The sequence below is a fragment of the Schistocerca piceifrons genome, chromosome 8 (genome assembly GCF_021461385.2).
Source record: "Schistocerca piceifrons isolate TAMUIC-IGC-003096 chromosome 8, iqSchPice1.1, whole genome shotgun sequence".
In the NCBI taxonomy this organism is placed as follows: Eukaryota; Metazoa; Arthropoda; class Insecta; order Orthoptera; family Acrididae; genus Schistocerca; species Schistocerca piceifrons.
The window spans coordinates 421,002,806-421,030,097 of NC_060145.1; the positions used below are offsets into that span (position 1 = coordinate 421,002,806).

Sequence of the window (27,292 nt, forward strand, 5' to 3'; positions counted from 1 at the left end):
CGCTGACGCACACGCTGTTTATGATCATGGTCTATCTTCTTCTCCGGCAGTAGTCCTCACACTATGTTGCAAGGAACGTACAAGGGGCGAGGGGGGGGGGGGGGGGAGGAGGGGCATATAAAAGTGGCCAAGACGAGTGGATACGACTGGACGTCAATGTATGCATATAACCACACCATGTGACGTTCACACCATGTACCCGTCAGCCATGTAAACCACGCCGCTTCAGAGCGTAGTCCGGGCTGTGTCGATGTGAGTGGAGAGGGTGCAAAGGGGACGAAGGTACTCTCAGAGGGGCATCTGGTGTTCGTTGTGCAAAGTTACATGACAACAGAGTCGTGGAAACGTTGTGGTCAGTTGTTTGCTGAAAAGTGTACTGGTGTCGAAGTGCCAGCAAAGAGTTCCATGCAACGCTTAGTCCAAAAATTGCGCCAACATGATCTTTTTTGAACAAGTAAAGAAAAATCAGAAACGTACCCGCACACCACAAAATGTGGCTGCAATTCAGCAGGAAGTGCTTCGGAGTACTACCAAATCAACCCGACATCTGTCGCAAGAGACCGGCATATAACGTCGATCGTACGGACGAATACTCCAGCTGGACCGGCACATACATCCCTACTGAGTGTCTGTCGTTCAAGCATTAAAACTAGCAGGTGCTCCTCATCGTCTCCAGTTTTGCGAGTGGTTGGAGATTTCATATTCTGAATGGCAAGACAGTCAACAGAAAAATATACGTTATCTCCGACGTATAATAAATCGTAGTTACATAAAAAGGGCTTTTTGCATTGAATGAACGTTTATGTATTTGACATGGCGATACATTTTACGATTCCATTTCGAGATAATGACAAAATTACATGAAGATAGTTCATTACACAGTTAAATACAGACGACACATTTTACAAGTTTTCCGTTAACATATTATGTTAAAGCGTTCTGACATAAAATTAAATCATCTTAGAATATTATTGAAAGATCGGGTGTTGTTTTATACAATAAATACAAATATTTTCAAACAAATGTGCTGTTTGCAGAAAATATGATCCCACCGTTCTCCAGGGCAACCTTTGCGTTTCTAGACTGCCTTGTATATTTTCTTGCATATAACATCATTGAGCTGCATAGTCTGAAACAGAGGTTATTATTAAAAATTAATCAATGTAAAAGAAATACGAAACTGCTTAGAGGACATACACGAATTGGCTTTAGGTATATGGAACACGGTATTAACAATCTCACATTTTTACAGTTCTTTTTTTTCCCTTCATATGCACAGAAAGAAAAATAAGACACATGAGAGAGACTCAATTTATTTCCAAAGTTTTTCGAGTTTGATGAAGAGGAAGACACTACATTTACACAATTCCTTCTGTGGACAAGCGTCCTGGACCCTCACACCGTTGGTGTGAGAAAATAATTAATTAAAAGTCTTGTGTTTGATAATACTGACACTCGAAAATTGTGCTGTTTCCGAAAATAAATGTTTTTGCTATTTTTCATAAAGTTGTGAGGAGTCCAGCAACCACAAACGAGGAATGCCAGTTTTCACTTTCACTTTTCTCGTCACACAGGATAGTCCTTGATATCAATACTATCTATCATTTTTTTAAAAGACTATTTCAATGTTTTGCGACATCTGATTTTTTCTGATGCAGTACCAAAGCTGGAAAATGCTGTTACTGTTCGTATGAGGTGGATAAAAGACCAAAGCTGGAAAATGCTGTTACTGTTCGTATGAGGTGGATAAAAGATATACTCTGTACCCTTTCATGATGTAAAAGGGTTATTTTATTTCAGCACCTATGGTAAGTATGAATATGAGAAAGGATTTGTGCACATCTACCGATTTAAACCAGTTGGAACTGTGCTGACAAGCGTGTTAAAAGTATTAACCACACAACATAATTACGTGCCCCTCTGCGTACTGTTATTAGCCGCAAATCTCGTTTAGTTAGCTTCAAACGTTCGCAATATAGCAGGTATTACACGACTTAACCTGTGGGGATGCATGTCACAAACTGAAGTCCAACGCCAGATTTTTCTGTCTGTGTGTTACGCTAAATCTTAGCATCTACTGTAGGGATTTTGATGTGGTTTTTCATTAATTGATAGACTGATTGACAAGGAGGGTTGGTGTAAGTCTATACATACTACAAACAAGTCGTCTTATCTTGGATAGTTCGTGTTGCTGCACGAACCCGCGCGTGTCGCTAGTGTTTTATATAAAGCTGTTCGAGTTACGAAAAGGAATTCCGACGGGACATGATGGTATTTCTATACAAATGGTTAAAGGCCGAGGCATAGTAATCTAAGGTTATTTACAGAATGTTTGCAAAAGAAGACAATTCTCCACACTTGGAACAGAGCTAAAATAGTTCCGCTTCATGAAGGGAGACAGAAAGATTACATAAAGAATTGCCATCCTATCAGCAAAACTGGAAGCGCATTTAGGCAAGGAAAGAGCGTACCACAAAAAGTTATTCTCAGCTCCTGTATAGGAAAACATCAGACCCTCTAATTAGGAAAGTAGGATACGTGTCAACACAAAACCATACCTAAACCACTGTCTATCTGTTCTTGACGTCGTACAGTTTGCGCTTGGTAGAAAAAAATTTAACGACTGATCGAAGAACTCAATAAAGCAATTCTGAAAAGAAGACGTAAATCAGCTTTAATAATGCTAACATCAAATAAGACTATACATATTACTGAGTTGAGGAAGTTTTGTATTTCGGGTAGCAAAAGATAACGACTGATTTGGCAGCATAAGAAAGAATCAGAAGCATGTAACTCCGCGGGAATTTATCCAGGGGGGAGGGGGGGAGGGTTGGACGCCGCGAGAGGAAAGGGGCGTGTGCAACACTCTCTAAAATTGTTATTTTCGATATAAATCACTGGGTCACCTTCGAGATGTGTCATGGCACAGAACAGAATTTTATGGGTGACACAAAGAACTTAATAAATCACATAGAAGGGATGGTTGTCGATTCAACTCTAGAAGTGTATCAGAATTGTGTGATTAATAAAAAAGTCCTGCGGGAGGAGGGGGCGGGGGGGGGGGGGGGACAACGCCTGACAAAAGAAGGTGACACCAATGTTAGAAGGTATCCCATGACTTTCAGCACCTCAGTGTGCAGCACTTGTGTACCAGCATTATAAAAGGTAAAACGTAAGTTTATCTGACCTCACAACGGTCCTTGTTCTCCCTGTTTAAGTGTTCAGACCTCGAGAATTAATTTTCGTGAGGAACTTCACCACCAGATTCGAAGGATTAACTGCACTACTACACTACTGCAGACAGAGTCAGTGGCAAATGAACAATTCCAAGCATTCGTAATAATTTTCTTTCAGACCAACAGGATTGCTCGGGAGATGAAACAGTCATGTCTCACTGCCCTCGGGCAAAACTGGCTCCACAAACAGATTCGAAGCAGTGTTTTGAACACCCTGTGTAATTTATTAAAATAAATTATTCTCAGTTTCTCCAACGTTGCTTTCCGAATTTTGGAGTGGAACTGCGGTCAATTATCACTTATATTGTGTACTAGTTTGCTTGAACGAATAACGTAAACGTTTTTTAAATTATTCGCTAATGCTCTCCTTGAGCTTTTTCTCGAGGGGTACAGTGCTACAAATTTTGAACCAACATCTAAAACTACAGTCATCCATCACTTTAAATTTAAGTACACCTCCATATGCTTTTATCCAAATACATCACATGTTGTCAGGATTTAATTTATACATACATACCATTCTAACACACAGTGGTTTATCCACAGAAACACCCCCAGTAGCTTTACCAGAATACGTCCACACAGCTTCTTTTAATATTAAGATTTTATGTGCAACAACAGCATGAGGTGGAATAAGTTTTGAAGACACAATTGTTGAAATACTATCTTTGCCGTCTCTAATAATACCGATAGTGACCCAGTTCTGACACCATGAATGTCAACAGTGGTTAATGCAAAATCAAACTTTGTATCATGGCATGTGGCAGGACCACAGAAGAGCTACCGCTAGGTAACACTTGTAGCCGCCACATTACAGTCAACATCAGCATCATACAGTTATTTATGTAGTGTAGTATTTGTAGGCTGCCAGTGACAGTGAGACGCTCATGGCATACACCCTTGTGTTATTGCAAGAGGGGCGTAGATGTGCACTGTGGTTTTATCTGAAACATTATCAGGAATGAATGGATAGATCTCTCCTTCTTTATATCGATTGGAGACCTTAGTTTTTTTTTGGTGCTCATATGCTTCCAACAATTTTCTCAGTCTTTTCTCCACATTGTTAAATATTAAGAATTCCCTGAGGTCTTTGGTGCATTTCTTTATCCCAAAATGTCCATAACTTAAATAAATATATAAAATTAATTTGTCTGCCTCATTTTCCAGCTAATCAAACTTACAGTCACTCGAATCAGGATCAATCTTTTGATACAAAATGTACTAAGTAACATTTCCTTACTTTTACTTCCCATAATTATTCCACTAGATTAGTGTTTCTTCTGAATTTTGCTCTTTGTGCATGTTTTGACTAACCTTTGTGACATGGTCCCCAAACTTCCTCCTTTTATGTGTAAAATCTTCATCTCTTGTGGTTTGGTTTCAAGTACTGTAACGACATTCATGCCAAGTAGCAACCTAGACAGATCCGCGGCTACAATAGTTTCTGAACCCGGCACACAAATAACTTGGATATCATATTCCTATGGCACTAATAACCATCTTTACAGTTTCCCACTTCTTAAATTGCTGTCTGACCAGAACGGTAATGCTCTATGGCTGGTGTATACGAAAATTTTCTATCCATAAGTTAATATCAAATTTTTTTGAAAGCCTGTTCCATAACCAAAGCTTCTTTCTCTGTCACAGAGTAATTTCTTTTCCATTTGTTTAGAATTCTGCTAGCAATACTGACTGCCTTTCTTTCTTACCCTATAACCTCAAATAATATTGCAGAAATATTCGGACACATCTGCACCTAATCAAAATCTCTGTGACACATCAAGTGTGACAATATGACTGATCTACATAATTCTTCCTTAATTTGCGCTGTTTCTTTCCTGCATTCACCTGTCCACATTCGAAACACACTGTTCTTCGTTACGTCCAGCAGTTTTTTGGCAATCATTACCTGATTTATAACAAATTTGCGATAAAATAGACAAAGGCCTAGGAAACATTTTATTTACTTTCTATTCTTGGGACCAAGAAAGTCCATAATAGCTTCCATTTTCTGAGGATCTGCTCTTATTTCAGAAGCTCAAGTAATATATCCTAGAAATTTTATTTCCTTTCTTACCAATTTTGATTTTTACGAATTTAGTGTAATGCTCTTGTCTTTAGATGTCACTAAGCATTCTTTTAATACTTGATGATCTTCATTCCAAATTCTTGTGGCTATTAATATGTTGTTTGCATAGAACATTGCCTTCACCAGTGAATCCTCACCCAACACTGTGTCTAACTTTGAAATAAATGCTGCAGTCGATATTTTCAGGCCAAATGGGAGTGGAATCTTCATCCTTCCCCCCTCCCCTGACAAAGGCTGTGTATTTCCCGCATACCTCATCTAAGGGCACTTGCCAAAGTTATATGTTAAATCAATGCTGCACATTACTCTTGTATCATTAAATTTCTATACAAGTTTCGCTTGAGACTCTGAGCGAGCCATTTGCGGCACTATGATCTTACTGATAGCACCTGCATCTAGCGCAGTTCATACCGATACGTCTCGTTTCAAAACCACTACTAGAATAACTAATTCCATAACCTCTCAGTCAATCATTTCTTTATCAAGTACTTCTCTTGTCCATACTGGGACAGGATGTGGTCACATTCTAAAGGCATCATGTGGTATAACCTTAGATTTATGCACAATGTTTTCCATCAAACATGGTTAACTTATTTGCCTCAGTAGCAGTCAACTCTTTTATTTCTGTAACCCTTTGATGTATCTTATTGTTAATCTCAGCATGTATTCCATTATCTGAATGCACAAGTATATCTTTTATCATCGATTCGAACTATCTTTCTTGTACATCCCACAACAAACGTTCCCACATTATCTTTACTTTCATCTCTGCATTCTTCTCTGCAGGCATTTCATACCTTCTCCATGAATTTATTATTTTATTCCCATTTACAGTGATTTTACCTCTGGCAAAATCTATTTTATCTGAGTTGCTCACTTATCAACCAGTTCATACTTGGTCTGGGTACTACCATTGCATTAACTGTATAGTTCTCCCAAAGGATAACAGAATCTTACTTTTATCTCCACATGCTGTGACTGTTCTTATTCCTTGTACCTGTAACTACAGGATCTCATTACTTACCTTAGTCCTAAATGAACGTTTTATGCTATGGTACTTGTTTTGGATCCTGAATCCACCATGGCTGACCTTTAAATGATACAGCTTTATACTAATTTGAGATTGAAATGCTTCAGCAACTTCTCTCATCCTCCTTCATCAGTGTCTCTTTGATACTATCCCTTGTATCATATCATAGAAAATTAATCTTTGGTCCTTCCCCACTTGTAGTTCATGTCCTCATCTAAGCATACTGTGAGTTTCTGGGAGGTTAAGCCTCCAATTCATAATTCCCATTATCAAGGCGATTATAATCTCTAATGAACGCAGTGGAACGAATCATCATTTGTGAAGAACAGCCTAATCTTAAACTAATTGATGTCCTTAATCATCTTAATAGTAAGGAAACCAGTAATACATTAAGTAGCTAAATGACAACACAGATCAGTGTAAAAAGACATCATTTCGATGGCCAAAAATGTCAAAATCAGACTCTATGCTTTACCCTTTCATCCTAATCAACTCGCGAGTGAGGGAAATGGTCGCTGTCACCGATTAAAACAGTGCTTCTCTGTCTCCCAAGAAAGGTGGTATAAATTACACAACTAATTGGTGATATGTCCTAAAGTTTCTTAATGTCATCCACATGTATTCAATAATATTATTTGTTCATTTTTTTGAATCCATCAAAGAGCTCTTTTTGTGGCATATTCTATGCAGTCACTTTACTATGTGTTCCACCAAAGTACATTTCACTTTTGTTAGTTCGTATTTTTCCCCCTTTTCAACCTGTTACGCGACGCAGCAGTTTGTTTTCAGTCTCTTTTAGAATTCACAGCCCCATCTCTCCATTTGTCGTAAAGCACCGCTAGTTGACGTATACTGGATAGAACGACAGTTGCAGGCGAAACACCCAGACTGCACACACATTCACCAGGATATGCTCCGACCGTTGTTGCAAGAGACCTGGTGACTGTGTTGAAAAATAGTGTCATGTGCTTGTGTCACTTATAAGTGTAGTGCATCATTCAATACAATGTACTTCCCTCCACTCTTTGTCTTTCGCTTATTTCGTTTACTATTTTCTTGTCTGGCGGCGCCCTTGGGCATAACGACCTCGTTAGGTATAGTGATCACGATTAAAGTTAATAAAACAATGTCTTTGCTAAAATGTATTGTGCAAGATGCCTATACTCATTTGTCACGGGAAATGAAGACGATACAGTTCAGTTGTTTCGTTATTAAACAGTAATGAAATCCAAAACTCAGATTGGAATGTATACTGCAGAGACAGGCTGGACAGTGAAGGGGGAGGCGTGTTTATAGCGATAAGAAGTACAATAGTATCGAAGTAAATTGACGGAGATCCTAAATGTGAAATAATTTGGGTGAAGGTCACGGTTAAAGCAGGCTCAGGCATGGTAATTGGATGTCTCTATAGGCCTCCTGGCTCAGTAGCTGTTGTGGCTGAGCACCTGAAGGATAATTTGCAAAATGTTTCGAGTAGATTTCCCCACCATGTTATAGTTCCGAGTGGAGATTTGAATTTGCCGGATGTAGACTGGGACACTCAAACGTTCATAACGGGTGGCAGGGACAAAGAATCCAGCAAAATTTTTTCAAGCGCTTTATCTGAAAATTACTTTGAGCAGTTAAACAGAGAACCGACTCGTGGCGATAACATATTAGACCCTCTGGTGACAAACAGACCCGAACTATTTGAAACAGTTAACGCAGCACAGGGAATCAGCGATCATAAAGCGGTTACTGCATCGATGATTTCAGCCGTAAATAGAAATATAAAAAAAGGTAGGAAGATTTTTCTGTTTAGCAAAAGTGACAAAAAGCAGATTACAGAGTACCTGATGGCTCAACACAAAAGTTTTGTCTCAAGTACAGATAGTGTTGAGGATCAGTGGACAAAGTTCAAAACCATCGCACAATATGCGTTAGATGAGTATGTGCCAAGCAAGATCGTAAGAGACGGAAAAGAGCCACCGTGGTACAACAACCGAGTTGGAAAACTGCTGCGGAAGCAAAGGGAACTTCACAGCAAACATAACCACAGCCAAAGCCTTGCAGACAAACAAAAATTACGCGAAGCGAAATGTAGTGTGAGGAGAGCTATGCGAGAGGCGTTCAATGAATTCGAAAGTAAAGTTCTATGTACTGACTTGGCAGAAAATCCTAAGAAATTTTGGTCTTATGTCATAGCGGTAGGTGGATCAAAACAAAATGTCCAGACACTCTGTGACCAAAATGGTATTGAAACAGAGGATGACAGACTAAAGGCCGAAATACTAAATGTCTTTTTCCAAAGCTGTTTCACAGAGGAAGACTGCACTGTAGTTCCTTCTCTAGATTGTCGCACAGATATGGTAGATATCGAAATAGACGATAGAAGGATAGAGAAACAATTAAAATCGCTCAAAAGTGGAAAGGCCACTGGACCCGATCGGATACCAGTTCGATTTTACACAGAGTACGCGAAGGAACTTGCCCCCCTTCTTGCAGCGGAGTCATTCTCAATGGAGAGAAGCCTTCCGAAGTAAGAGTGATTTCAGGTGTGCCGCAGGGGAGTGTCGTAGGACCGTTGCTATTCACAATATACATAAATGACCTTGTGGATGACATCGGAAGTTCAGTGAGGCTTTTTGCGGATGACGTTATAGTATATCGAGAGGTTGTAACATTGGAAAATTGTACTGAAATGCAGGAGGATCTGCAGCGAATTGACGCATGGTGCAGGGAATGTCAATTGAATCTCAATGTAGACAAGTGTAATGTGCTGCGAATACATAGAAAGATAGATCCCTTATCATTTAGCTACAATATAGCAGGTCAGCAACTGGAAGTAGTTAATTCCATAAATTATCTGGAAGTACGCATTAGGAGTGATTTAAAATGGAATAATCATATAAAGTTGATCGTTGGTAAAGCAGATGCCGGACTGCGATTCATTGGAAGAATCCTAAGGAAATGTAATCCAAAAACAAAGGAAGTACGTTACAGTACGCTTGTTCGCCCACTGCTTGAATACTGCTCAGCAGTTTGGGATCCGTACCAGATAGGGTCGATAGAGAAGATCCAACGGAGAGCAGCGCGCTTCGTTACAGGATCATTTAGTAATCTCGAAAGCGTTACGGAGATGATAGATAAACTCCAGCGGAAGACTCTGCAGGAGAGACGCTCAGTAGCTCGGTACGGGCTTTTGTTGAAGTTTCGAGAACATACCCTCACCGAAGAGTCAAGCAGTGTATTGCTCCCTCCTACGTATATCTCGCGAAGAGACCATGAGGATAAAATCAGAGAGATTAGAGCCCACACAGAAGCATACCGACAATCCTTCTTTCCACGAACAATACGAGACTGGAATAGAAGGGAGAACCGATAGATGTACTCAAGGTACCCTCCGCCACACACCGTTAGGTGGCTTGTGGAGTACGGATATAGATGTAAATGTAGATTAAGAAAATAGACATCTCGCTGCGTGAGACTTGCTGTAAGCTACAAAAAAATGTTTCAAATGGCTCTGAGCACTATGGGACTTAGCATCTATTGTCATCAGTCCACTAGAACTTAGAACTACTTAAACTAACCTAAGGACATCACACACATCCATGCCCGAGGCAGGATTCGAACCTACGACCGTAGCGGTCACGCGGTTCCAGACTGAAGCTCCTAGAAACGCACGGCCACACCGGCTGGCTTGTAATCTACACTTTGGTGAAGAAAGTCATGGGATAGCGATATGTACATATACAGATGGTGTAAGTTGGTTAGTTTTGGGGAAGGAGACCAGACAGCGAGGTCATCGGTCTCATAGGATTAGGGAAGGACGGGGAAGGAAGTCGGCCGTGCCCTTTGAAAGAAACCATCCCGGCATTTGCCTGGAGCGATTTAGGGAAATCACGGAAAACCTAAATCAGGATGGCCGGACGCGGGATTGAACCGTCGTCCGATGGTGTAAGTATCGCGTACACAAGGTACAAAAGGGTAGTGCATTGGTAAAGTTGTCATTTGTACTTAGGTGAATCATTTGAAAAGGTTTCCGACTTTATTATGGCCGCACGACGAAAACATCATCCTTCTAATCCTTCCAGAACAATTATGGGAGATTTAATTCTTAAAAAAAAAAAAAAAAAAAAATTATTTCAGGTGGTATGGATGCATCATATAATTCGAAGTGGTGGTGAATGAGTTAACCTATGCGACTACAGGAATATCTCCTGTGGAATTGTGAACCAGCAAGAAAGCTACAAACTTAATCACAAAGTCACTGTGATTCACTCCAAATAACAATATCACAGTCGATAAGAAATGAATACTGCGCTCTAAGGAATAAAAGACAAGGCAGAGCAAAGAAACTTAAATAACTGGAAAAGGATTGGATCGGAAATGTTCAGCCTAGATGATGTAATGCTAGTTGAGACGAGACACAAATCTTCAGAAATCAATGCCAATATAAATTTTTATGAGATATACGATGAACCCTATAAATTCACTCAGACTGCTCGCCCAAAGGTGGAGAGATACAACAGTTAAAGAAATCAGAATAAAGGGGTCCACAACATTAGGGAATTAAAAAACTAGTAGCGTAGTTAACAGTAAGACCTTAGTCGTCTTATCAAGATATTTAGATGATGACCAAAAGGACCTTAGTAACGGGTTCATATTTCTTACCTTGTGTTTTGTGTATGAGCAAGAAATCTCCATGTATTCTGTCAATCGTTCAAGCATAAAGCTAATCTTTATCCATCTATCTCTCTATGAAACTAAGAAAAAGCGACACCAGAAAGCAATGTGAATACTGAACAATATACATAAAGCTGAAATAAAACGAGTCATACTGTGATAAGACAGTCAACAGAAGAAGTATCAGACGGAGTATTAAGGTAATTAGAAGAGAAGCAAAGAAAAAAATATAGAGTGGATGAGATTAATGACAAATGGTGCACAAATGTCTTAACATGTTATGATTAAAAGATTAATATATTGTGGTAAACAATGATAAGTATATGGACAGAGAATTATAGATAAACATACTCCAGAAATCAATATACAAACATCTTCATCAGATAGCACCGACGAGTATGACGAGAGGATTAACAAAATAAGATAATAAATTTCCAAACTAAAGTATAAGGTAAGTCATTCAGTCGAATTTGTCACCATCATTAGCAAACAGCTCATATTATCAAGATGTAGAGGAGACTATTGAATGTAAGTGACAATCAGTGTACTGCATTATAGTAGATATTTGATGCAAAGTATATTCAGTGGGCAACGAATATTCTGCCACTAGAAGGAAAATTAAGATATTATTGAGTAGAGGTTAAGTAACTTCTCCGCTAACAGTATTGATAGAGAGGGAACAATAGTAGGCGACAAGTAAGCTGGTAAGTATAATGAATGACTATGACATGAATGTGTATAGTACTTAAGGATTATTAACAGTTAATATCATTTTTATCACATGGAAAAAATAAGCATTTCAAGTTAGAACAAATATGATAAATCAAAGACGTGAGAAATTGGTTTACCGATCAACAATAAAGTACCACCATAGGAGCTGTTATTTTTGCAGAGACACCACTGAGAGGGGTGCATGCAGAATTTAATGATCATAGTGACAAGAACCCAAATCAAAGGAGCAGCAATTATAAGAAGGAACAATGCTCTTACAAGAAAATCTATCAGGCGACTGTAGAATCTTGGCATTCTAAAAGAAAAAAAATAAAGCAATGTCTGTATTGTAACAGTTGCAATAAAACACACAATAAGATGTGCATGTTAAATGTAGAAAGTCTGTAATGACAATAACGAAGACAGTATATATGGAGCTGAGGAACACTAATGGAAGTGGATTGTTTGCAGGCTGGAGGCGAAAGGATCACCCACAGCTGGTCGGCTACCCAAGGCAAAAAAAAAAAAAAAAAAAGAAAAAGGAGGAGGGAGAGAGAGAAAGACATTGTTAGAGAGAGAAACTGTCAAAGTCGCATCTGGCGAATTCAGACTCATTATCGGTTAGAAAAGACTTGCAAGCTTCGTAGTAGTGAAATAGGGAGCAACGTTGGAGTAATGTTGAATTAATATTAAGACAAGAGAAATGAGTGATTAAACAAAGTTGCAATTCTTTTCAAGTTTAACGTAGTATGACCTGTAACTAATCGGTGTTAATGTCTTCTATTGCATGCTAAAATGCTGATTGATCTATCTGCTGTGGAGTGGAGAGAATGTTGTTGATCTGCCCAGTGTCAATGACGGACCAAGGGAAAACTGGCAGTAGCAGTACCAGTATCAAATGACCCTCGACTGGAGTTTCACTCCAGATGACTCCAATCGAAAGAAGCAATATGTAATAATTGGAGAGACTTCATTAGATGACAAGGTGCCTCCTTATGGAAGATTTATTTTATTTTGTGTTTAGTGCTTAAGTATATGACATGGTATGTAGAAAAAGGACGACCATGTGCGAAGAAATGGACAGTTATGATCACAATTTCTACTCATTCTTAACTGATGCTCTGTTCTCAGATCATGCTAGTAATATCGCTATCCATCCCGTCCATCTAAATTATACTTCTTCTAATCACTGAATATCACTTTATCCCATTATGAAGTCCATGACAGATGTCTTTCAGCAAACTACAAGGTAGCCTGTATATATTTTGGTGTTAGAGCGGGTTTCTGCAGCCGTTTCTTGAATGTAAGATGTTCGTTATACGTCAAAATTTGTCGTAAACTTCTGGCAGTTACTAGGAACTGTAAATCAGCAAGAAGGTGAGAAGAGTAACTGTTTGTGGCTCTTGATTTGCGAAAGAGGAACCATTTCTCTATCTCAGATAGTTTTTATTTTGCCCGCGTCTTCCGTTCTGTTCGTGCAGTGCGCCCAGCCTAACGTAATTACCAGTAACTGACAGTTCAACGACCTGACGATTCGACTATTAGAGTGAACCACTTACTTTTACGTATTGATTTTTGCTTTTTGGTCTCACGATAACGATTTTCCTTATGTCAGTGTCACAAACGTGGTTTATGTACTCAACACGCACTGTCACTCATAGTATCTGCTTACTGTCTGCAGTAAAAGCACGTACGCACACACCAGCACCACGCAGAGCCTTCTATCTTTATTCCAATCACTACCACCTACTTTTTTTTCCTTCATTGTCGTTTGCATTCCCCATCAGGGGCGGGCTGGCAGCAACATAAGCGCTACTCTTCAACCAAGAGACATAAATAGACAGGAAGACATTTAAAAAAATAATATAAAGGAGATAACATGGAGGAATATAGAGACAAAAAAGGCGGAACAGAAGCAAATAGGACATACAAAGCTGTGACTCACAAATCTAAAAAAGTATGTTACACAAAATAAAAACACACACACTACATTAAAAGGTACCAGGCAAAGTACGACCGGGTCATAAAAGTCCGTAGAACAAGTAAAACAGCCGTATTACGAGCGGAGAAGCAAGGAACTTCATCGACAACTATCAGTCGAGCACTCATTAAAACACACATCACTAGATGACACTGTAGAATGGCACCAAAACACAACACTATTGTAGCACACTGATACCGAATAAAAACCTGGGAGGATCTGCATGTGAGGGGGGGGGGGGGGGGTCAAGGGAAATGGGAAGAAGGGGACGGAGGCGAGGAGGAGGGGAGAGAAAGGGGGAGGAGGTGGGTGGCGCGCCGAAGGAGGGCTGGGAAGGGAAGGGACGGAAGAGGAAAACAGCCGAGGAGGGTGTGCAGGGACTAAAGGAGGGACGGAGGAAAATCCACTTTGGGAGAAGGAAGGGTGAGGAAAAAGGGGGCCCTGGGGAGAGGGGGACTACCACCTACATCGTTGATGTCTTTTTATATGCCATACTACTAGCATCAAAATGCAATACCATTTGACTGCATTTGTGGGTGTACTGATTTTCGTACTATAGCATATACATTGTGAACAACTATTCAAATAGACAATGTTAATTATCCCATGCCTTTATACAACGGTAGTAGTGAGTGGGATGTGGAGACTCACAATGGTGACCTGCTCGGGCGTGAAGTGCCTGGTGACGGTGGCGCTCTTGCCGTCGTCGGCCATCTGGCGGTGGAACAGCGTACTCTCGTCCTGCAGCGTGATGACCGCCTTGACGAGGGCTCCGTCGTGGCGCTCCTCCTCGAACTCCTCGCCCAGCCGGAACTTCAGCTCGCGGTGTTTGAACGACGAGCTGGACGTCAGCGTGTACAAGTCGCCGTCCCGCTTCAGTTCGATGTACGGGTTCACCACCTGCGCCATCTTGCGGATTAGGTAGCCCACACCTGCAACATCGCACTGACCGTTAACTTCGCGTCCAGTACGACAATCATGCTCCTAAATTATGGATAACAGCAGAATTTGGTGCCACACAACGTGGCACTACACAAAACTGGTGCTACTCGTAATAGCATAGGCACGTAGGGAACACATACGCCACAGATTTGTAAGTCCACAGTATTGGTGATAAGTTGAGAAAACCGTTCCGAAACACGTGTGCTACAAAACACCACTGTTTCCTGCGCATGTACCCCGACATCAGTATGCACACGTACACAGGCCGCACAACGGATTGGCGTACTCTGGATCAGGTGATCGAGCAGCTGCTGGGGTATAGCCTCCCATTCTTGCACGAGTGCCTGTCGGAGCCTAACCTAACCTAACCTAACCTAACAGGCAGGCCCCTTCATTCGCCTGATATCTTCTGTTTCAAGGTACTCCTCCACGATGGCAGCTCGGTGGGACCGTGAGTAATCATCCATCAGGAGGAAGGTGGCACACATTGCATCACTGAAAAGTCAGACATACTGATGCAAAATGACGTCCCAATCGATCTGACCTGTTACTATTCTTTGTCAAAGACATGCAGGGGTGTACATGCACCAATCATAATCCCACCCCACACCATCAAACCACGACATCTATACAGGTCTCTTTCAAGGACATTAACGGGTTGATATTTGGTTCCTGGTTCACGTCAGATGAAAACCCAGGGAGAATCACTGTTCAAACTATACCTCGACTCGTCCGTGAATATAACCTAGGACCACTGTTCCTATGACCATGTACTGTGTTCTTGACACCAGACTTTACAGGCTCTCCTGTGACCAGGGGTCATGGGATACACCTTGCAGGTCTCCGGACGAATAAACCATGTTTGTTCAGTCGTCTGTAGACTGTTGGAGACAATTGTTCCAGTGGCTGCGGTAAGGTCCCGAGCAAGGCTATCTGCAGTACTCCTTGGCCGTCTGCGGGCACTGATGGTGAGATATCGGTCTTCTTGTGGTGTTGTACACTGTGGATGTCCCGTACTGCAGTGCCTGGACACGTTTCCTGTCTGCTGGAATCGTTGCCATAATCTTGAGATCATACAGAGGGCCTGTGCTACGACCAGCCTCCAGTCGCCCTAGTACTCTACCTCTCATAACGTCATCAATATGTGTTATTTGAGCCATTTTCAACACACAGTCACCCTTAGGACGTCTGAAAACGGCTGCACATTTACTCGCTGCACCGTACTCACATGCACCAACACACCTCTGCGTATGTGGACTGCTGCCAGCGCCACCGTGCGACGACCGCAGATCAAATGCGCCGCATAGTCTACCCCCAGGTGATTTAAACCCGCAAACCGCTCAACACAGCGTTGTTTTACCATGTATCGGTATTATCCTTAATTTATGAGAATGAGTGTATATCATAGTCGTTCTTACAGGGGGCGTGTTGCTCATCGTACAGCAAGCCGAATGCGGTTCACATCGCGGTTCACGCACACCTGAAAATGAGCTAGTGCTTCACATGAATCATAACGTGCTCCGCATCACAATTTGCGACCACAGCGCTCTCCACTAGCAGTAGTCAGCTGTATCTGCTTTGCAAACCACACAGTTCGTTTACGAACATGGACGTGCGTAAAACTGCTACGTTAGCTCTATTAAAACAAACATTTCCATGCTATACTTCCAATATTCCTAAGCATCGTATCACCCAAAATGAAAGATCTCATGTCCAGACAGCAACGACAACAGCATTTAAAACTTCCATTGCAAACACTGTGATACAAACTTACAACTGTATTCCTCATAACATAAAAAGCATACTGATGTAAAAAAAATAGCAATACCAAGAATGCTTTTTGCGACATAAAGGGAATGTGGTAGGTGTGTTTTTACATCTGAAACATGTTATCTATTCAGATTTCGCATAAGAGGACGTAAATCAGGTTTGCTTAAATACACGCTGTAATGTTGAGCATTAGTTACCTTTGAGGCTGGACGTTAGTAACGAATGCCTCACTGAATTTGGCGAGGTCGTGTAATAGGTCTACGAAAAACTGGATGCTCCTTCTGCGATACTGCAGAAAGACTTCCAGGAATTTAGCCAATGTACGTGACTGCTGGCAGCGGTGGTTACGAGAATGTACAGTCGCTAGTAGAAAAGGCTCAGAATGGCCACATGGCACTGCCGTGAGGGAAGACCATCGTCTTCAGCGTGTGGCACCGAGCGAGGTGGCGCAGTGGTAGCACACTGGACTCGCATTCGGGAGGACGACGGTTCAATCCCGTGTCCGGCCATCCTGATTTAGGTTTTCCGTGATTTCCCTAAATCGCTCCAGGCAAATGCTGGGATGGTTCCTTTGAAAGGGCACGGCCGACATCCTTCCCCATCCTTCCCTAATCCGATGAGACCGATGAACTCGCTGATTGGTCTCTTCCCCCAACCAACCAATCAGCATGTGGCTATGGTGCGTCGTATTACCTCTGCAGCAGCAATTTGAGCAGCAGTTGGCACCACAGTGACACAGCAAACTGTTACATATCGGTTACTGCGCCACAGTGTAACACATCGTAGATTATCAGGGGTGGCAGTCCGCCGGTGTTTATTACGGTATGGGATAGGTGCGCAACGGTATGGGATAGGTGCGCGGCGTGCGGTTCTCCGCCTCCCTTTGACGAATGTGCTGACACATGCTACACGGCAATGACGCATGGAACGACGTCACTGGAGACAGGAATGGCATCAGACAGTGTTTTAGAAAGAAACCAGCTTCTGTTTCTTTGAAAATGAAGATTGCATTTTGGTTTTCCGCAGACAGGGGAATTGGCATGACAGTGAATGCATCCGCAGAAGATATATACTGTCAACTCAAAGTCTTATGGTATGGGTTGGTGCCACAAATCACAGCTGGTGCGTCTCCAGAACACTGTGACCAGTGTGACCTGCGTGAATGACATCCTGCGACCCGTAGCCATACCCTTTTGCACAACACCTCCGACGCCATTTTCCAGCAAGATAATGCACTACCACCTGTTGCTGATTGAACACGTGCCTTCTTGATGTCACAGGATATCAGCCTTTTCCCGTGGCCCGCCAGATCACAAAACTTGCCGCCAGTTGAAAATGTGTGGTATAGGGTGAAACGATGGTGCAGTGCTGTGACCCAGTGTCAACCACCACAGACGAACTTTGCAACAAGATAAATGCGGCATGGATGGCTATACCACAGGCAGCCCTTCGCCCCTTGTACGCGTTGATGCCATCACGCATGGAACAAGTCATCAGGGCCCATGGCGGACCTTGTGCGTTCTGAACCAAGGTGACTGAAATGCTAATCACTTCTGCAGGACACACTAACACAGATGTAGTGTGAATACGAACGGCTTAACTCTACTCGTTGAAGGCGTTCTGTTTTTTGTGAACATTACTGTAAATCACTGAAGCAATCTTGAGCTAATGGTGTTGCGTTAAGTATGATTCAAAGTCTACTTTGTACAATTTTCAGTGTCATGTATCCAGAAAAGTGGAAGAGAAAAATAGAAAAGTGTTAAGTACGCACCTTTGTCCTCACCTAACCTAATACGAAAACAATGAAATACGAATGGTGTTTAACCATCAATATGACGTTTCCTGTAATTTTATTACAACAAATCATACCAGTGATGGCCCATTTTCGAAAGCTCCTTAGTGTTCTGGTGCTTTGGAATAGGTTATATTTATATGATATTAGCCCACCAAATAAAGGCTTCCAACACGGCGTCTCCAAAGTTTTGCTTGTGATGCACAACGTGGTCTTACATCTTATTGGCCACGTTCGCCTCCACGAATCAAAAATCTCATTTGCTTTATCCAGTCTTCCACACTACAAAGTGCTGTGAAAAGTGAAATTTCACGTTGTGATATCATAAAACTCGACTTCCTCCTCGTCCATGGACGCTTTTTCGTACCGTGTCAGAGTGTTGTTAGAAGTACCTGGGCGTATTTTCCTACATCGTTCTGTGCGCAACTCTTAACATTTTCTTAAAAATTAGAAGGTACTGGGACACTAAGTCGGTTGTCCCACTGACAGTTTAGCCATGGCGGTACAGCCGCGCGTCTGATCCGCTGTTAAAACAGTCGGGCATGCGACAACCCACTGCACAGTGCTCCTCAATCTCCGTGGCAAAAGCTCTGTACGTGAGAGAACCATATGTGAAATGGATTCTGGCAAGGCTACTGCTGCACTACTTAAAAGAAAATACGAGCACCTACGACATCACTGGAAGCATTCAATTCATCCGTTGGTAACAGCTTGGGAAAAATACGAACCGTTTTTATATTTGAAGAAAGGAAAATGCCAAGCAATGTTGTCTGCTTCTTTAGAACATCTGTGTCGCCTTTTGATGCGTTATGTGCTTCATTAAGCCTATGTTGTGCCAAGAATGGCAATATGATACCTCCCCAAAGTACTATGTCACGGATGAAAGTCGAGGGAGTTGCCGCAAAGTGTGCAACGGAGTGCAGAATTATACAGGCATAGTGGTCATCAGCCCCTCTGTCTGCGAGGAACAGCTTGTAACGGAGCGCATAAATTAGGAATTCCAGAAATTATCTTTACAACTGAAGACTTTAAAGTTTTAAAGCTATAACAGATATTCACAAACAGTTTTCGACATGTCGTAACATAACTCTTAAGGTCCCCTTATCTTCCAGGTGACGCAGTATGACGCAAAACAGAACCTGATAAAATGCAGACGCCACAGGAGAAAGCTTAGTGTGTGGAATGATTCGTACAGACGACGCCCGATACCCAACTGCAATGAAACTTTCCAACACGGTACGGAAGGCAACTACCGTCCCGACCAACTAACGATGTTTGGCACACGTCATTTATGGAAAGAGGTAGTGTTGTCCATAAAAAGCGGGCGGTCGCCCATCTATTTCAGAGGCCAACGTGGACAAAATATGGCATGTGTTTGCCAGGAGTCCTACAAAATCTGTGCGTACGGCGGCCAGTGAGTTGGAAAGGAGACGGTCAACTGTGCGCAATGTCTTGCATAAGAGCTTACTGCTATTTATCTATGAGGTACAGCTGCTTTACGCATTAAAGCCTTCGGACAAACCTCGATGTCATCAGTCCCCTAGAACTTAGAACTAGTTAAACCTAACTAACCTAAGGACATCACACAACACCCAGTCATCACGAGGCAGAGAAAATCCCTGACCCCGCCGGGAATCGAACCCGGGAACCCGGGCGTGGGAAGCGAGAACGCTACCGCACGACCACGAGCTGCGGACTATTGACGCAAACAAAGACTTATTACAAGAGACTTGTTTCTTCGATGTGACAAGGTTTCATGTACCCAGCAAACTTTACCATCATAACGTTCGTATATGGGGTTCACAGCATCCTTATGTTACACGTGAAACAGAAAGAGACAGTCCCACGGCCAACGCTTGGCCCAGACTGATGCACAGCTGCATCTGTGCTCCATTCTCTTTCATCGAATCTGCCGCCAACGGTGGCGTTTAAATGGACATATTACAAAAGTTTGCTGTGCCACAGCTGGAACACCTGCAACCTGATGTATTCCAGCAGGATGGGGCACCACCACACTGGTCCCTAAACGTCCGTTAATTTCTGAAAGAAAAGTTTCCGGATAGTTGGATTGTACGAGACAGTCCAATTCGGTGACATGCTTACATTATAAAACTGAATATGCATTTCATTCTCATATAAATACAATCTTCTTAAGTCGTGGTATATATGAGGGCTGGAGAGTAATGCCTCCAAACTTTGTGTGTGAAAACTCTTAAAGCTTATAAAAAAAACAACTTTATTAACATTCTACATCCTTATTCATCACGTCTGTATATTTGATGCCCTCTGCCACTAGAGGGTTCGTAATTGTTGCGTGTAACATGGTAGTATGTAATGTAACTATGTCGGTGCGTGAGAAACAGCGTACCATAATGAAGTTTCGATTTTGAACAGTTTGTCCATACATGGAGCATCCTCTCTTTCTTCATGACGTTCTCCAGACCACACACGAGTGCTGCATCATCTGCAACATTCCGACGCCTCGGGCTGCGTAAACAAAGTCGAACATTCTGTAGTAACGATATCAACAGACTGGTCTCGTTGGGAGAAATGTGTTCGTGGTCAGGGTGAATATGTTGAGTGATATACATGTGCATATAAAGAATAATGATGTTTTATTAAAAAACTTTAATAGTTTTCACATAAAAATTTCGGAGGCATACTTTTCAGCTAGCCCTTATATATAGTGGAAAGGGAAATAGCACCAGAGGGCGGAAAATGTAGTAGTTGTGTTATTTAATTTGCTAAACAACTGTTCAAAATTAATAATATTTTCTTTAAAGTTTTAAGGAATAGCTCAAGTTTAAAGAGGTTCTATATCTGGTGTGTTTTAACTGAGCCACGGAATGTCAGATGTTGAGTGATTAAACGGTTGTCCCATTGAAAGAGGCTTTGTACTGCGAAAGCATTGTTTAGTTTTAAGAATGATTTTAACTGTTGGCATTTCTATCGCAGCCATGAAGTATCAGATGTTTAGCTAAGTAATTCTTCAAATTTATTATTGCCAGTTCTAAGAAAATATATTTCAGTACAGTATTGTTTAGTTTCAAAAGCCGGCCGCGGTGACCGAGCGGTTCTAGGCGTTTCAGCCTGGAAACGCGCGACTGCTACTGTCGCAGGTTCGAATCCTGCCTGGGGCATGGATGTGTGTGATGTCCTTAGGTTAGTTTGGTTTAAGTAATTCTAAGTTCCAGGGGACTGATGACCTCAGATGTTAAGTCCCATAGTGCTCAGAGCCATTTGAACCATTTTTTTAGTTTCAAAACGTTTAAATTTTGCCGTATCTGAATGTGGAGTTTTGTTAGGAAAATCAAATCTGATTAAACAGCAATTGAACATTTTTCCACCCCAGTCGACCCGGACCATTATAGGAAAAATACGATGGCATCAGAATATATAACGTGATATGCCGGCACTTCGGCGTCTTTGAATTCGCGACGTAGGCGTCGACTGAAATAATTCCCCTGCCTTTTTCGCCGTCTGTCCGTTAGCAGTGTTTCGTGTTGTGTTAGCGGGCGGCGCTGCGACGTCCGGAGAGATCACGAGGCATGAAGTGCCAACTAGGAGGATTTCAGTGGCTGGCCGGCCGTGATGGGTATAACAGCATCGTCCAGGGGTCTGCGGTGGAGACCTCGAGTTTGATGCAGGCCGTATACAAGTAGCCGGTTTGGTTTCCCAAGACGCGACTGCTATTTATCAGTTGGAATTTGGTAAAAGGTTTACTTGTGTGTAATGCTTAACCAACGCCATTTGATTGTTTAGTTGGCAGGCCACAGTGACGTTACAGGTCAGTGCAATCCGTTGTTGCTAAATAGTGCTGTTGTTGCGAGCGCCTGTTGACGTGTTTGCAATTCGTCACACGTTCGGTTTTGGAGTGGATGTGGCGTGTGCAATCTACTCGTGTCACGAATCAGTTATCGTTTACAACCAATTACACGAAGACGAGCACTGGAGGGCACAACGCCGTGAAGTATAATTTTTCTTGGTGTTGCTTCTTTTTGTCACACTAAGATCTGATTGGAATAATGAGGTTAGTTCGTGTTTAATTGGTTCCGCTTGATATCGAGAGTGAATTAATGCCGTGTTCACGTAGTTGACCTGTGGAACCGAGTCTTATGGCGTTGTGAACACCTGCTACCTAAAAAGGCTTGATATTTTGCTCACTCTCGGTCTGATTGTTCTGTAGCTGATTATTTGAATAAGTTCAACAAAGTGTATGCTTTTGGTTTCGGTTGGATTATGAGGCAGCGGACCTCATAGTGGCCGGCCGGTGTGGCCGTGCGGTTCTAGGCGCTTCAGTCTGGAACCGCGTGACCGCTACGGCCGCAGGTTCGAATCCTGCCTCGGGCATGTATGTGTATGATGTCCTGAGGTTAGTTAGGTTTAAGTAGTTCTAAGTTCTAAGGGACTGATGACCACAGATGTTAAGTTCCATAGTGCTCAGAGCCATTTGAACCATTTTGAACCTCGTAGTGTGGAAGGCTTGCTGTGAGACACAATTATCTTGTCGGAGGGTCGGACGATTCCGGGAGTGGAATCGTGTTTAGAGAAGAGTGATGTTTGGTCGTTATTGAGCGGCATCCGCTATGTTTGTTTGACTTCAAAATCTAGTGTCGTACAACTGCTCCATCTTCTGTGGCGGGTATTCCTTAGCGAAAGTAGTTATACTAGCCCTTGCCGAACTTAGTAGCGGTGAATCACTATAGTTAGATGTTTAATCTAAGTATTAGATTGACGGTAATTAACATTTCTGCTACGGTCACCCTCAAGGTATCTAACCCGCAGCGCAAGCGTGTTTTGATTATTTAACTGCAGGCAACTACTAACGGAAGCCGTACACAGGCAATCGTGTCACGACGCAGGGTAGTTCTTTAGAACGGGACGACAAAGCGTCCTATTACTTAAAGCTTTGTGTGGCTGCATAGCGATTGCTCGGTGGTTGCAATCTGTGCAGTTTTGTAAGGTCTAGGTTCAAGGGCGTTATGTCATAAGAAGGTTAGTTATTTAACACGGCGAGGTCAATCTATTATTCTAAGCAAACTTGTGGTTCTCTGTATGACTGTATTGCGCTGGTGCTGTGTTGTGTAAATGGTGTTGTTCTGCGTAGGGGCGTTACTTACAAAATTAAATTACTGTTCTGATATTTGCTGTGTTTTGTTTTTATAGACCTAGTGGTCGTAACTGGAGAGAGTATCCTATCTTATTGCCTTGTTGGAGATTTCTCTCAGGACTTATTCAATTCGGTATTTTAGAAATTAAGGCATTGTGCAACAAGTTTACCGATATCATAACCGAAAGATTAGGACTTACCCACTTGATCAAGTATTCAAGTGAGTGAGGAGGGGCCCATTCGAAAACAGTCTGATAGGTTCCTGCCGTCCCCCTCTCTCCTCCAGTCCGCTGCATAAGACAGTAAAGCAGGTAAGGAATCTCTTACAACAAGGAGTCACTAGACCATATATTTACTGCTAAGAAACCGCAGCGAAGAATTTGACCTTTTGTTGACTAAGAAGGTAATTTTGCGTTCAGTACCATTGCCCAATCTCCACTCTTGTTTGGTGTAGTTTAAGGGAACCAAGGTCTTCACCACTATAGACTTGTGCCAGGCCTATAATCAAATACACCTTGAAGAATCATCTTAGATGTTAGATTAGATTAGATTCAGTTTTCGTTCCATAGACCCAAAAATGAGATGATTCCCGCGGGTGTGGAACAAGTTAGAAAGTATAACATAAATAAACATAAAACATTTGAATATAATACTCACTACCCTGACCACTTGTCAGGAGGTTGTCGAAATAGGCGAATACGTTACAGTACAGTGGAACTGTTAATAATTACAGAATTAATACACTGTCAGAACGAAACATAGTTATGCACTTTTAATAAATAAATCATACATAGAATACCTAATTTTGACTGTTGTGAGCAAGTGCTGTCAAAACTGAAATCTGACAGACAGCTGGTCTAACAGTCCCTGTTAAGAAACTCATCTATAGAGTAGAAAGAGGTGCCTATCGAAAAATCTTTCAAACTCTATTTAAACTGTGCTTTATCTGAAACCAAGTTCTTAATGGTTGCTGGCAACTTATAGAAAACGTGTGTTCCTGAATATTGGACCCTTTTTTAACCAAGGTAAGTGATTTTAGGTGTTTATGTAGATTGTTCTTACTCCTGGCATAGATACTGTCTATTGAGCTAGCGGTTAGAAATAGATATATATTACTTGCAACAAATTTCATAAAGGAATAAATATACTGAGAAGCAGTGAATAGAATGGTGAGTTCCTTGTACAGGTTTCTACATGATGTTCTTGAATTTACGCGAAAATGAGTATTATTACACGCTTTTGCCTACTAAAAAATTTTCCTCTGTTTGACGAGTTACCCCAGAATATGATCCCGTACGACATAATTGAATGAAAGTAAGCAAAGTATGCAAGTATTTTTATATTCATATCTCCTACATCTGACATCATTCTAACTGCAAATAAAGACTTGTTTAGGCTCATTTACTACGGAGTGGAATCAGAGTTTAACTGGGAATCTGACTGTTTCTGTGTCGTATTTTCTGAGATGGAGATTGGGGGACAAAACCAGTATTTGTGTAAATGAGCGTAGGAAATGCCCTAAAACAGCACACGGGCTGTTGAGTGTACCAGGCCACTAATCGTTAATCCGCCGAGCAGGTTTAATCCTGATCTGGATCCATCCATGTCTCGCAAGCTATGAGCGGTGAGCGTTAAGCTACACGAGCAAATTGTTTTTTCGTTGTGATTATTACTGTGACATCTATGTGTGTTTTATTTATAAAAATCTTGCGATAAAGTGGAACTTTACAAGATAGCCCCGTTGCTAAAAGAGCGGTACGGAGGTTTTGGATTACAATTAACCTATACTGGAATGAATATGCTGCTGTGAAAGTAGAAAATGATAAATGTTACGTATTAAGCATGAGGTTCAGTCTTAGGTCCGCTATTGCTCTTCATATATGTAAACGATTTTCCGTCTAGTATACAACAAGCAGGACTAGCTCTTTTTGCTGACGCTAGTATTGTAATCAATCCAAGCATAAATACGCCCACAGAAACGGAAGAAATGTCAAATAGTGTTCTTAAAACTATCACTGATCAGGTTTCTGCGAAAGGCCTCACTTTCAATTTTAAAAGGAAGCAACACATTCAGTTCTGCACATCTACGTAAGTACAACACATGGTGAGAAAAAATTAAATATGTTCGAAACTTCTAAATTCTTCTTGTGCTTTAAACTGTGAGACTAAACTGGAAAAAATCACACTTTGGAACTGCTAAAACAACTTAATTCAGCCACATTTCCACTTAGAATCATTGACAGTGTTGGAGAGAGACAAATCAGTAAGTTGGCATATTTTCCGCATCTTCATAGAATAATGCCATATGGAATTATGGTCTGTGGTTGCTCATCTTTAAGAGAGGAAGTCTTCGGAAACGTACTGTAAGGATAATATGCGTGCTCCTCCACGATCATGTTGCAAGCATCTGTATAAGGAGTTAGACATTTTGACCACTGCTACACAGTTGATTTATTCCTTCATGAGGTCTGTTGTAAATAATCCACTGCAGTTGAAAAGCAGCAGTACTGTACATAATTACAACTTGACAAGAAAAAATGAGATTCATTACTCCACATCTAGGTTGTCTTTAGTACAAAAAAGGGTGTACAAAGCTGCAACCCAATGATATAAAATGTCTGGCAGACAGCAAAGCAAAAGTTGAAACAAAGTGAAAAATATTTTCCTTGGCAACTCCTTTTGCTCCACATATTTACATAATAATCCGTGCTGCGAACATAATATGAATAGTTTCACATCATTTCGATATATTGTGCAAAACATGCATGGGACCTGAAAATGACTAACGGCTCAATGAGACAAGGCTGCATTTAGTGACTGCTGATGTTTAATATTTACTCGGAATGTATCTTCAAAGAAGCCCTTTAAAACATCGACGAAGGAATTGTCTTAAAAGGAGAGAAACTGAATAATATACGCTACGGTGTGGATACTGTAATATTTGCTAATAGCTTTAACATTCTTCAACATCTTGTATCCCGAATCAGCGAAAATAGTGAGCGTTACGGCCTATAAATCGACATAAGTAGAAATTAATGGTTATCATCAAGAAAGACATACCAAATCGTTATATAAACATTAACGGAAAACGTTTTGAGCAAGGAAACAAGCACACATTTCCGGAGACTAACAATCAATGATATATCAAGAAATTAGTCCTTATTGAAAAAGTCAGTCGCGTTTTGTGGAGTGACTGATGACTCATCTCTCTACGGAAGAAAGTTAAGATCTGTACGTTGTTACATATTTACTATCCCTTTCTACTTAGCTGAGACCTGGACAATGACCAAGTCGATGGCCAAATGACCCGAGATGTGGCTTTCAGGAGAATGCTAAGAGTGCCATGGACAGATAACGCGACAACAACATTGTCCTTAAAATGTAGAAAGAAAACGAAAAACTCGACAGAACAAAATTCAGAAAACTGCAAAATCCAGGCCATGTGATGAGGAATGGAAGAAAGTATAAACTGCCGCAGAACATTCTTGAATTCAATGAAAGATTCCTGGAAAAAGAGAACGAACAATAAAGGAACATCTTGGCTAAGAAACTTAAGCACATGGACTTCACACACGAGCAAGGAGATTTTTCGATCAGGTGAAAGTGATATAGCTGTGATGGTTGCCAACATAGACGACGGATAGGCAATAGGAGAAGATTATTGTCATGCTCAGAGAAAAGTCAATGGAGAAGTAAAGATTAAGAAAAGTTAATTCATGACGTCGACGGAAAAAAAAGTTCGATCCCTGTGGCGACTCAGAAAAACAGCTACTGCCGTCGCTTATCGTTACGTAACTTGTATTATACTGACTCACCGAAAGCCTTCAGGAACTCCTCAAAATTTTCGCTCTTCTCGAGCTTGTACTGTCGTCCGAGGCACGCTTCGAGAGACATCGCTGAACTGGCTGGAGCGAAGAACACACGCACGCGTGATGCACTGCGGCCCTCCTGTTTTTATACTGGGCC

The 27,292-nt window shown here is 41.5% G+C and overlaps 1 protein-coding gene across 1 annotated transcript; it reads right to left on the bottom strand.

Moving 5' to 3' along the window:
* Nucleotides 1-1,019: 1,019 nt before the first annotated feature.
* LOC124712522 (fatty acid-binding protein-like) lies at nucleotides 1,020-27,292 on the bottom strand. Its single transcript, XM_047242833.1, has 3 exons — nucleotides 27,142-27,292; nucleotides 14,364-14,644; nucleotides 1,020-1,129 (listed from the first exon to the last, which is right to left on the bottom strand). Exons 1-3 carry the CDS (start codon nucleotides 27,218-27,220, stop codon nucleotides 1,079-1,081), a joined length of 411 nt encoding a protein of 136 aa, XP_047098789.1. The 5' UTR covers nucleotides 27,221-27,292; the 3' UTR covers nucleotides 1,020-1,078.